The 13,287-nt window shown below is 38.3% G+C and overlaps 1 protein-coding gene across 2 annotated transcripts in view; it reads right to left on the minus strand.

The window, feature by feature from the left end:
- Positions 1-638: 638 nt before the first annotated feature.
- The window catches only part of NUCKS1 (nuclear casein kinase and cyclin dependent kinase substrate 1), a 33,464-nt gene continuing 20,815 nt past the window's right edge, over positions 639-13,287 (minus strand). Inside the window, exons 4-7 of one of the 2 annotated variants that reach the window (XM_038586049.1) lie at positions 10,909-10,964; positions 8,614-8,766; positions 7,457-7,606; positions 639-6,123 (exon numbers count right to left, since the gene is read on the minus strand). In XM_038586049.1, coding sequence (XP_038441977.1) covers positions 5,924-6,123; positions 7,457-7,606; positions 8,614-8,766; positions 10,909-10,964 — 559 coding nt within the window. In that variant the 3' untranslated portion in view covers positions 639-5,923. The remainder of the gene's footprint in view (positions 6,124-7,456; positions 7,607-8,613; positions 8,767-10,908; positions 10,965-13,287) is intronic. The other variant, XM_038586050.1, reaches the window with a different exon arrangement.

A 13,287-nucleotide genomic window follows, 5' to 3' on the forward strand; every position in this document is an offset into this window, starting at 1 on the left:
TCACTGAGAGTTAACAGCGTGCAAAAACATTTAATCTCAAAGCCAAGCGGAGCTGGTATGCTAATAGAGGACAAGGCAAGTATGTGAACCAGGGAAAAGGTTGAAAAGAATAAAAGCCCCCAATAGCTACAATATCAGCCCAATTCTCAAGAGGGATTTTATACATCTGTCTCTGTATTTAGCTCTAAACTGCAGGTTACTGTAGTTCATCTGGGTATTTGGAATTGAATGCAAATGTCTGTTTTTTAGTATAAATATTATCTTCTTACATATATTATGACTGAAAGAATTTTGCTCTTCACAACTTCATAACCTTGAATGTGAAATAAGGGAAAATGCTAACTAGGAATCCTCCTAACACCAAGTCCAGTGCTCCCTTGATTATCAAAAGTTAGGCAATCTATTGCCTCTTCATTCCATACTCTTAAGTATTAGTTACTTCTTTTGACTTTGGAGACAAGAGATGCCTTCCTCTTTCACCAACAACAGTGATAGTCACTGTTAGTTTCAAAGAATTCGTTCAGGAAGCAGAATCCCCCCTATAGTCAGTCTGGGCTGGGAGCTGACAGGCCAAGGTGATCAACTGTATAATTAGTGTATTTGCTTGAGTGTTATAAGAAGTACACAGAGCACACATCTGGGTTATAAAAGCCCTTTTATAAAGCCATTTTTAAACAAAACAAAAAAAGTTTACAAAAGAAAAAAAAAGATACAGAAAAAGAATAACTTGCTTCATATGTCCCAAAAAGAGAAAAAAATAAAGGGGACAATGCCAACATGCTCAACAATAAAGGGTTCTTTTTCTTATTTTTTTTAATACAAAATACAAGCAAAGGATACACATACTCAAAACAGAGCTCAGGAGCAGACACGCAGTCCTGGAGACCCTTCAATAAAGAAAGCAGGAGTTTGTTTTTTCTTTGTCTATGCAGATACATACAGAGACTGGGATATGTAAAAAATTAAGTATCACAAAAGACCATCACACAAGTCTACCAATGCATGTTGCATCTATAATTCACGAACATGGTCAACAAAATCATGTTCACTTCAACCTCATTTCATTTAAATTAAAAAAAAATTTTTTTTAAATAAAGTGGTTACATTCAAACTTTAACTTCCTTAGTACCATGCTGCAGATGTCAGCACCTGAAGGTATCGCAAGGATGCCCAACCCCCAGGTGTCTGGCGGTGTATCTAGCAACACTGTAGTATTAAGAAAGGATGCCCCCCATCTCAGCCCATGGACTAATTAAATACATTGAAACAGGTTCCTCTCTATAATCCTTCCTGCCCAGAACACAGAAGATTAAGAACAAAAATCAAGGAAGACTGGGAGTTTTAGAGCTGGCAAAACGAAGTTTGAAAGATGATGAATCAAGGCAATTACTGAGAACTCGGCTGCTGCTTAACCTGGCAAGTCTTAAAGTCTTTCCTTAAATCTTGCAGGAATTAGGTGTATAAGGTTTGCTGCAACATGTTCATGGTAAACAAACTAAGTAGAGCTCTTATTTACAAATCTTGTAACAAATACTTCTGGAGGAAAAGAAGAAAAGAAATCACTAATTTCCCGGAGACAAAAGTTTACTTGCCAGACATATACAAACACACACTCACACTCACACACACACACACACACACACACAATACTTTGGAGGGTTTTATACATATTATTTAGGGCATAAGCTGAGTACTGTACCCCTACACTCCATTGAAAAAGGAACAACCAAAAAAAAAAAAATCCCAATTTTACCCTCCCCCCATAAATCTAGAAAACCCTCCCTTCACCCCTGATGTACAAAGTGTATGCACAAAGGTGGCATTCCACCAGCCACACAAAGCATGCTCAGACAGATGTCACCAGCTCAGTCACTCCATTGGCATGGCAACAGGCAGGTTTACGGGACTTTTCCCAATAGTGGTTAATGCACAGTCAGCACCACTGTGAATTTTGTGAGTTAGGCTTTGAAAAAGAGTGTCACTTAGGGATTTGGGATTCAAAGTCATTTTGTATCAAGTTTATCCCAAGATGAAAGGAAAATGGGTTGCAGATGGAAACTTTGCTATAGATAGCTTGATGTCCCAATATTCAAACTAAGTCCCTTTTCAAATAAACCCAGCTCTATGCACAGAGAAAAGACACTTTTCTGACCCCAAGAGCAAACGGCTCGTTCTATTTTCCCTATCCTGTGGCATGAAATGTTTATTACTTTTCTGTCTGAATGCCATTGAAGACCAGAGCCCAGGTTTTATCCTTTCTGAACTCCTAAGGTGACAGTTCCTTCACAGTAACAGCTACTGGTGATGCAGGAACAGAAAAGAACTGTTCAAATCCAAACACCCACTCTATAGAACAGCAACAGTGGCCAACATGGTCTTTTATAAAGCTTTCCCTGTTGCTCCTGGCAAATTCTGCTACTACACTCAAAGCATCTCCTAGACTTGTTTAAAGAAAAGCACGTCCTTCTCCCAACCAGGACTTTATCTAAAATCCACTTGTTACTTGTATGTTCATGGATAAAAGAAGAAATGTTTAAAACAAAAAAAGAAAAAAAGCAAGCAAGCATTGAAGTCAGTCTAGCTAACCATTATCCACAGCGTCAAAAACTTTACTGGATTATAACCTCAAATTCCACTCTTGATTTGTTACCTGTAAGAAAATGCTCTTTCAACTAGTGCCAAAGGTAAGTACAAACTGAGGATTGAAATGGGGCAAACCAGTTACTATGGGGGGAGGGGGGGGGAGAAAATCTGTATCCAAGCTCCTTCCTGGGAAATCAACTGCTCTTCTTCCAGAGGAAAACACTCACACCGTTACCTCCTCGAAGGAGAGATACACCCATTAATTTCCCTTCATGGGCTCCATAAAGAATGGGACTACGAAAGGGAGAGGAGTTTCCGCAAGCAGGACAAATCTACTAGCACTGAAACTCAAGCGTATCCAGTGGGCCCACTCCATTGATTCCAATTTGAGGTGGGGAGGGCTAAAAGCAGCAGCAAGTTACGGATTTAGTAAGATGTAAGCTACCCATTTCTAGCTGTGGATGGTGGAGAGAGGAGTCTGGAAATATCTTAAGAACTAGAATGTAGTGTCCGTTAGCATAGCTGCCGAGATCCATGTTCCGGAGGGAAACCTAACAGAGCTAAGAGAATTCAGGTACCACAAACAAGCACCTTCTGAGTGAAGGTCCCACTTCCTGAGCACTGCAAACAAGACCGTGAATGACGCTCTTGCCATTTCACCATAGGCACACTAGAGGAAAAAAATGGGAGTTGAGTCAAGGGTGGTGCCAACGGCCAGTCATTGTCAGCTTCTAGCTTGTAACCCGTCCTGACATCGCTACCAAGCCTGACTATTGAGCACCTGTTTCCAGTTGAGACACCACAGTTGTCCTCCTATATGCATGCATGATTTGAGGGGAAGACTAGAGTGTTTTGAATCATCAACAAAAAGGTGGAGAAAACAAAGGTCATTCAGAGCCTGTCTCACTTGGGGACACAGATCCTTTTGTCTAGTCCATTAGAAATATAGAAGAAATTTTTCAACCTCATGAGTTAATTTTTTAAAAAGGGATCACAACCAAATGCACACAAGTAACCTAAAAGACAGGATTACCTCTAAGAGAATAAGTGTGTATCATAGAGAGGTTAGTGCAGATTAATATATTAAAGAGACTGTTACATAAAATACCGAGGCTAAAGTTTTAAAAGACACCCCCCCATCTTCACGAAACATAATGTAAGAAAAGTCCAAATGTTACTAGGAATGTAGGACTTAAAGTTATAAATCCCTAAAAATTGAAGTGCATGGTGGAAACACTGGGAGGTCTTTTGACTATATGAACACAAACCTTCTTGTTAAAATCGGATACCCCAACAAACCCACCAAAGCAGAATAATCTTTAACACCCTCGTGACAAAGTTCACAACTCTAAAGTCAACCATCATGAAAGATAATAATCCAACTGCTACTTATGTTCAAGTTTTGCATTTTTGGCCAAGTACTAAAATCTCCAAATTCATTCTCTAACACGCACAGTGCACAACAGTGAAATGACTCTGCCACTGGGTGTTATTTTAAAAAGTCATGGAGTAAGGATAGTCTTTAAAGTGTCTTAAAAACCAGAGTACAAATATTCCATAAATAACCTTTTGTCCTAGGAATATCTGTAAGAAAGCCATGTTGTGTAAGAGAAAAACATGCTCTAACTTAAAAGATAGCAAGAAAACTGCATAGGATATTGAAGCGGCACACCTAGATAAAAAAAGGCAGAGGTTAAATTTCACTATTTTTTTCCAACTTATTAGCATGCTAAGACCCCTAAACCTTGCTCCCATGAGCTCGTGGTATCAGGATGGAGAATCAAACCTACAGAACTATCTCCTGACTGCTTTCATAAGGCATGTAGAGTCTGTTATCGCTGGCACATGGGCTCCTAACCACATGGGTCTCCCTAGCTCTGAGCCCCTTAAACTTCTGCTTTCAACATGAGCAGTAAGCAGGGGGCACTGTAAAAAGACAAAAGCAAATTGAAAGGTATGGGAGCAGCATTTACCATACTCCCAACCAAGCACAGAAGGTGAAACAAGTGAAGAATAGAGCCAGGAGAAATCAATCATGTCTTAGAGCAGAGCTAACAGGCTTTGGGGATGGGGTATGCAGTGGTATCTATGTAGGAACAGGAAGCCGAGAGATGCATTTCATGTGTCTCCAAAGAAATGGGAAGATAGGTTATGAAGACAAAAATGTTCTATCCCCAAATAAAAACAGAGCATGGTTCATGGGATCTGAATGCATATTTTTGGCTTAAAAGAATTTCAACTTGCTGTTTTCATAAAGGAAAAATCTCAAGTCTTTGTGATCGAGTTTCACATTAATTGGTACTTTATTTGCTTAAAACCTAAACATTGTCAGTTAAGAAGAAATTCACTCTGGTGTATAGATCTTGCCATTTGAATTCTAGAGTTCTTTTTCTTTTCCTTTTTTGATCCTTGGTAAAATGTTATCCAAGAAACAGAATAGATACATATATATTTTAAAACATGAACTATTAGAGAATGAAATAAAGAAATCAAGAGTGATTTAAGTTTTGGCGGTCCTTTTTTTTTTTTTCTTTTTTTTTTTTTTAAAGTTCCTGAAAGACTGTAGCAGGATAAAAGGATCACTGGCTCGGGGTCTCTTGAGATAACAAGTGATGAAATTAAAAAACAAAACAAACAAAAAAAAGAAAACCACACCCTCAAACAAGGTAAGGTAACACCATCCCCTGCCTTGCCCCCAATGTAAAAAATATGGAATACTTTTAGTAACAATTCAGAATTCATTCTATCTCCTACCTGCCCCATCAGTGGAAGTTTAACATCATGATTTTTCTAGACATCTAGACTTCTGTATATATAGACATATAAACTTGTATTAGATGACAACTTATTTTTTTTTTAAGTCCAGGTAGAGAAAGAAGCAATCATTTTTAACTAAAACCCTTCTACATTTTTTGATTATGGTCAACTTGCTACTGTTTAGCAAAAAGCAAAATTTCCATAGTGTTCATCTCAAATCTTATTGCTTTACAACTGTGGTATACCTTCCATTAAGAATAAAAAGGTGAAGCAGTCAATCCAGTGATTACTTTGACATGGCTTTCATTGGGAAGGGGTGGGAAAGAGGGGTGATGGCAAAGAGAGGACCAATAGACAAAAAGGTAAATTAAACTTACAATGGTTTTCTTAAAAGAGAGAGAGAGAGAGAGAGAGAGAGAATGTTATTTTTTAAGAAAAAGAAAAAAAGCATTGAAAGCCCATGAGTCAAGCCATAGCCAAAACCATGTTCTATCTTAAGTAGGTTTCTTTTTTTCCCCCTTTTTCTCTTTTTTTTTCTCTTTTTTTTTTTAATAAAATCTCTCCCCAAACCATCATCACTTTTTTAATCCTCCCCAGACTGGGCTTCATCTTCGGACCCTTCATCCCCAGATTTCTCAGGTGGAGGACTTGCAGAGGGCTTCTTTTCTGGAGGGCTTTCTGGTTCCTCATCTTCTTCTTTGGGAGAAGGAGTCTTTTCCTTTGATGCCTTTGAAGCTGTGGGGCGACCTACCTTCCCTTTGCCTTTCACGGGGCTTGGCGTCACTGGAAGAAGAAAAATACCAATGTGGGGCAGGGAAAAGAAGAAGAGATCTTTAATAAAAATTGGCTATAAACAAAACAAAACTAAAAGAATGCAGTCTATAAATCTGACTAAAAATCAAAGTGGGCACTGGTTCTCAATCATTCTTGCCAACACTATGGTGCTATCTAGCAGTAATGTTTATAATAAAGAAAACAGGACGGTACAGAAACTGCATACTATCCTTAGTGGTTTTTAAACCAACCACTAAGTTGGTTGTGATATAAGTCATGTTTCACTTTTTGTGAAAAGTTGTGATAAAAGTCGTATTTATTATTATTTTTTTAAATAAAGATTTTATTTATTTATTCATGAGAAACACAGAGAGAGGCAGAGACATAGGGAGAGGGAGAAGGAGAAGCAAGCTCCCTGCCGGGAACTTGATGCAGGACTCAATCCCAGGACCCCAGAATCATGACCTGAGCCAAAGGCAGATGTTCAACCACTGGGCCACTTGGGTGCCCCAAAAGTCATGTTTAAAAAGCGGGTCAAAAAGAATAGATACAACAACGTGAATAGGAACTGAAGTCATCAAATTTTTTCTAAAAAGTCTTCTAAGGATGTGTTTTATTTTTTTAACTAAATTCTATGCCCAACATGGGACTCAAACTCACAACTGAGATCAACAGTCCCATGCTCTACCACTGAGCCAGCTGGGTCCCCCCGCCCAAGTAACTTTTGACAGTTCCACGATGTGTACTATCACTAAGTGATGAGTAAAAAATTTAAAAACCACCAGTTCTACCACAAAAAACAAAGCAAATCTAGATTTCTGATTTAATGACAAACTAGCCATGACTCAGAAAATACCTGGCAGAAACAACAACGGCTCAGAGAAAATGAAACCCTGTTGCCAAGCGTGGTTTTATTCTGCCAATACAAAGGATGGTATAAAGATCAGGCCGCAGTAGTGAATCCTAAGATAATATATAGGTGTGTTCTTTCACAATTTCAAGTCTTTCCTAGCTGCTGAGGTTGTGCCATTGGTGGGAAAAAGCACAAGGCGCAGCTATGATGCTGCTGCAGTGTTTCTACCACGGTCACTGCCAAACCTCGCTGTGTGAGGCAGCAGCAGAGGGATGGGGCTGCGCCACCAGACTTTTGCAGGGGCTATAGATCTTATTTATAAATATGTGATCCTCCCAAGTGTGGAAAACCAGATCCTCGCAGAATGCTCCTATTTTTGTTAGGTATGTGGCTAATGCCAAGCCCTGATGAAGAATTTCTGTAGAAAAAGTTTAGTGGTTCATGAAATTTTTCAAAGCAGCTGTTTGGTTTCACTTGTGTACAACTCACCTGTAGCCTTTAGCCTGGGTTTGGGCATTTTCTTTTCTTTTCTCTCAGGTTTGGACTTCTTAACCATCTTTTTATTTTTCTTTTTTGAACTGCCATAGTCACTATCGTCATCATCTTCCATGAGGAAATCTTCATCGCTGCCAGAATCTTCTGAGAGGAAAGAAGAAATTTCAACGTCCAACTTAATGTATACATCTTTCCAAGCAAACGAAGGGAGACAGCGCTAAGCATGACTGCAGGATGGGATCTGGGAGCCAAACACTCTTGGATTCTGGTGGCAGCTGTGCTACCAACCTGGCTGGAGTGGCCACTGGCCCCACACATGGGATGGGTTTGGCACACACATGAGGGATGCACCACGGACTTGTTTAAAGACTTGGTTGAGGGCAGCCCAGGTGGCTCAGCAGTTTAGCGCTGCCTTCAGCCCAGGACATGATCCTAGAGACCCAGGATCGAGTCCCATGTCAGGCTCCCTGCATGGAGCCTGCTTCTCCCTCTGCCTCTCTCTCTCTCTCTCTCTCTCTCTGTGTGTGTCTCTCATGAAAATTAAATAAATAAGATCTTAAAAAAAAAAAAAAAGACTTGGCTGAAAACGGGAAGAGATAAAATTTAATCTGAATAAAAACTGAAGCCACCATGTAACTTTCTTTTCCCCCATCAAATAACTTTTGGTAGTTCCATCATTCCCTGATAGTACCAGAGAGACCAAGGAAATGAAACAGAACCAATTGGGAGTGTCTGGTCCAACTATGAAGAAATGAAATCAGAAAGCTGAATACAAAGCAAAAATACATGTAAGTTTCACCTAACATGCAAAATATCTAAATTCTGTTATTAACACTTTTTTTGTTGTTGTTGGGGGATGAAGTCTACAACTGTTGCTCCCATGCCAAAATACAAATCCTAATCACAACACCCACCATGTAACTATCACTTTAACAACTGTTTGTTTAGTATTTGAGTTCAGATGATGGCCTTCATAATCAAGAGAATCTTTGATCCTCTTAAAATATCAACCAGTATCAAAACCAGTGATCTCTTCTAACTATGAATATCTAATATAAGGGACTGGCTGTAACATTTAGCATCCACAACAACACAGAGGCAATCAAGATCACAAACTATAATCATGACTCCAGTAAGCCAACTTCACTTACTCTCCTGGAATGGTGCCTCATCCTCCTCTTCTTGCTCTTCTTCACTGCCCACGTCTTCCATGAGCATCTCTCTCTGTTTGGAAGCTGCTTTAGAGGCTGCCTGCCGTTGCTGGCGTACATTTTTATGATCTTCTTTTTCATCTTCACTATCCTCTGTAATATCAAAGTTATAATGCAGTGATCAAAAAGTTGTGCATTTATCTGATGGCTGACCAAGAAAGCCGATATGAGATAGAACCTATAGCTATATTTCCTTCAAACGAGGTAAATTCTATACTTAAAAATTCCTACAAAATATACAGAAGAGGAACTAAAATTCAAAGAATGAACTTGAAAAAGATTATGTCCTCATTATTACATAGAAAATAGATTGGGCATATAGTTTTAAGTAGTAATAAAGCTGAATTTAGGTGCTTCCTTAAACTTGTATCATTGCGTCGCCCTAAAATTATCAATTACATTTTGATCTATGTTCACAGTTTTTAAAAACTAAAGTTAGATGGAGTCTGCTTCTCCCTCTGCCTAGGTCTCTGCCTCTCTCTGTGTCTCTCTTATGAATAAATAAATAAAATCCTTAAAAAAAGAAAAAAGAAGAGAGTGTGAGAGTGGGGGTGGGGGGTCAGAGGGAAAGGGAGACAGGCAATCTTAAGCACGCTGCATGCTAGGCGCCATGCAGACACGGGGGGCTCCTGATCTTAAGACCCTGAGATCATGACCTGAGCTGGAAGCTTAATGAATTGAGCCATTCAGATGCCCCTAGAAAAATATTTTCAAATGGAAGAGGCGAAGACTGTCCTTCAATGATACTTATTCTAAGGTACAAAACATATTTCTTTTCAACTTAGGCAGTCAGATAATAGGCTAGAAAAGGAAAGAAAGCAAACAGCTCAATGGAGTGAATTTAGGAGAGCTCTGTCTACCCCCCACATATTAGCTAATAGCAATCTCATTTAAAGGGAGAGCTAGGAAGGCAAAAGCAGGGTAGTGTACATCAAAACTAAAGTGGTTGGGAGCAATGTGGAATAAACCCTTAATAAGTAGAAGAGTTATATTCAGAAAAATAAATATCAATAAGTAATTAGGATTTAACAAGTATTTTAGTATATATGCTGCCGAAGTAAGCATAGGATTTAACAAATAAAACAAATGAAATTTGGCCATGGAGTCTATTAACTCTTTTGAGTTAAAATTCTTGCCAAGAAAGCTTTCTCTATGGCCACTGTTTCTAAGGACTACTTGTGGCAAAACTATCCTTTGCTTGCCTTTTTTTTTTTTTTAAGATTTTATTATTTATTCATGAAAGACACATACACAGAAAGAGAGAAGCAGAGACACAAGGCAGAGGGAAAAGCAGGCTTCATGCAGGGAGCCCGATGTGGGACTCGATCCCAGGTCTCCAGGATCATGCCCTGGGCCAAAGGTGGCACTAAACCCCTGAGCCACCAGGGCTGCCCCTTTGCTTGCTCTTTACCCCAGAGTTCATCACCATCTCCCTTTTTTAGAGCTCTATGTCATTAGTATTATATATGCTCTTTTATTATTATTATTAAAGATTCTATTTATTTATTTGACAGAAAGAGAGCGTGAGAGTGTGTGTACACACGCAAGAAGAGGGGCAAGAAGCAGGATCCCCCTGAGCAGGGAGCCTGAGGTGGGGCTCCATCCTAGGGCCCTAGGATCATGACCTGAGCTGAAGGCAGATGCTTAGCCACTGAGCCACCCGGGTGCCTCACACTCTTTTAAATCTATTTAGTTTGATATTTGTTCATGTAAATAGTTTTCGATGTTAATTGTGCATGAGAATAATCTGCACAATTAAAGTAAAAATAAAATTTTTATTTATTGTATTATTTTTTTAGATTTTATTTATTTGAGAGCATGACCATGGGGGAGAGGGAGACGGAGAGGGAGAAGCAGATTCCCCAGTGAGCAGGGACAAAATATGAGGCTCAAACCCAGGACCCTGGGATCATGACCTGAGCCAAAGGCATAGTCTTAACCACCTGAGGCACCCAGGTGTCCCTGTAAATATTTTTAAAAAACAAAGCCCCAATGTTGCACTGAGACCTACTGAATCAGAAATCCTGGAGTAGGACAGAGCATGTAAGCACGTTAACAAACCCTCACAGGAGATTGTAGTAAGCCACCAGCATTGAGCTCTTCAAAGACGGAAACATCTTTGTAATGCCAGTATTTACCACAGTGCTCGGCATTATTATAAAACAGCATATTAAAGTGTCCAGTGAATAAAAAGACATACATCAATCACCTATTACATTAAAAACTGTTTGCTACCTGCTGAGTGAGAATCATCTTTCTTGGTCTTCACATCTTTTTCTTCGGAGTCCTCACTATAAAGGAAAGGAGGGGAAAAGTTTAAAAGTCTTAGATCAATCTAACTGAACACAAACCACTGGTATCTCTAACAGGGGAAGAATCCTGAAGAATACCTCTTTTGTAGATGAAATATTCAAATCTGCTGAGGAATGAAGCTGGTTATATTATTTCTCTAGCTTCACAGGGGTAGGAGTGCTAATGAATAAGCACAATTTTATGTGCTTTTGGAAAATACTGCTTCCAAAGACCCAAAGGAAGAAAAGACAGGATCTCAACATGGGCTGAAAATTTCTCACCTGTGGATAAGGCCTGGTTCACAAGAACATTTAATAATAAAAAATACAATTCTCTGTTGTCAGAGGCAGAGTACAAAAACACTGAAAATAAATTACCTAATGTGTGAATGGTGGGAAAGTAGGCAAATAAATAGCACCAAATACAGATGCAAAACTCACCTAGTACACAATTATTAAAGGAGATTGGGAGTGCAGTTATATAAACTACAATATCCCTAAAAACTTACCTAAAACAAAATGAAAATAAATCAATTAATCATCTCATATTTTTTGCCTCCAATATTTCTAATATATTAAAAACATCAACACATAGATCTGCCTCGTATCATGAAGAAAATAAAAGTCAGGCTCAAGAACACCTCAAAGTAAAATAAGGTGCCTCAAAGCTCAATGGAAAGTTTTATAAAACGGTTTTTAGTCTCACAAAGATGCACATTTTATGTCCTTACAAATCTTAACTTGGGAATCTGGGTTCTAGTGTCTTGTTTTTGTCATTAATTAGTTGTATGATCTCAAGCAAATCACTTGGTACTCTTCAGTGCTAAAATTTTATGATTCAATGAGAAATTCTGACAAAAAAAAGAAACGCTCATCCATGAAAACTGCCTTCATAGCTTTTTCAAACAGCAGGTCTTATAAATCTCTTTTAGTATTTCCTATAATCTAGACCACACTCAAATGACAAACTACCAAACCCAAGATTCCTGAACAAAGAGAAAAACCAAATATATTTTTTTACTAAGCAATCTGATCCAAGGCACATTGTAATTCTGAAACCTGTGACTATTCTAAATGTTTTTATGCAAAATAAGCACTTAATTCACAAGTCACAATATTGAGAAACTATTGCTTTCTCTAGTTCTTTTATTATTGAGTTTATAAAGACCATTAATCCTCGAATCCCATTATAATGAAGTCGAGTAAAAGCTGAACTTTTAAGTAGAGACCAGTAGAAAACTCAACCCAACAACGGTCTGAGGAAATAAACTGTACAAGACACCTAATACAAATGGCAATAAAAATTCTATTTCAACCACTCCTGATACTTAGGAAAGAAAAATAAAACCAAATGATTAGAACAAAGAAAAGTTTAGGCTAGATATATAATTATATTGATGAGACATTGTAATGGGTAGTAGGCCATACAAATCCATTCCTAAGAGAAATACAAAAAATGAATATAATGAAAGAGAAGCAAAGTTGGGCTGCTATATAAAACTGGATTAGAGAGATACACTACAAAACCATGGGAGACTTGTTGCCCCACAACATAATTTTGCCTTGTTTTTCCTCAAAACCATGTTTCTGAAATTTTCTAGGAAAGAAAATACTGGAGGTAAATGCTGTTAAAAATTTAGCATCCTGTGAATTCAGAATGGAAAGACTTCTGTGTGGGGCTTCATTTTATTAGATTTTAGTACTTGAAGTTAAGTATCTTGGAAGAACTGCTAAGATAAATTTTATTTCTTTGAACTTTCCTATGTAACAGTATTATCTGGAAGTAGTATAGCCTAATGGTTAAAACGTGGACTACAGAGTCCAACAGATATGGTTCCAAAACCTGTTGGTCCATTCGCTGGATAACGTTGGATAAATCACTGAACCCTTCTCTAAGCTAGTATTATCCTAGTAAAGAATTAAATGATGATGAATACAAATTAGCAGATAATAGAGACCGGAAAAGAATCATAGATGGTAGTCATCATCATCATCATCATTAAGAAAGTCTTAAAGTTTGAGTATAAGAGTGTGTAGATCTGTGACAGAAGCAAAAATTACAATATCTAGCCTCATGAAGCAATCATAGATAAAAATCACAACTCCTCTGAACTTGTTTATAAAACAAGGGAAAGGAAACTGCCACATGAATGATTACGGTATCTGAACAAAGGAGAATTGATTATAGATAGTAAAATTCAGCAGGTGAAACAACTTAAGATTCTATAAGCTTTAGTTCCGATTCCGCCCGTGTTGGGTGACTGAATGGGAGAGGTCACTCATTCTGCTAACACTACAATGAAAATGTCAACACTAATGCTAG

The sequence above is a fragment of the Canis lupus genome, chromosome 38 (assembly GCF_011100685.1).
Source record: "Canis lupus familiaris isolate Mischka breed German Shepherd chromosome 38, alternate assembly UU_Cfam_GSD_1.0, whole genome shotgun sequence".
In the NCBI taxonomy this organism is placed as follows: Eukaryota; Metazoa; Chordata; class Mammalia; order Carnivora; family Canidae; genus Canis; species Canis lupus.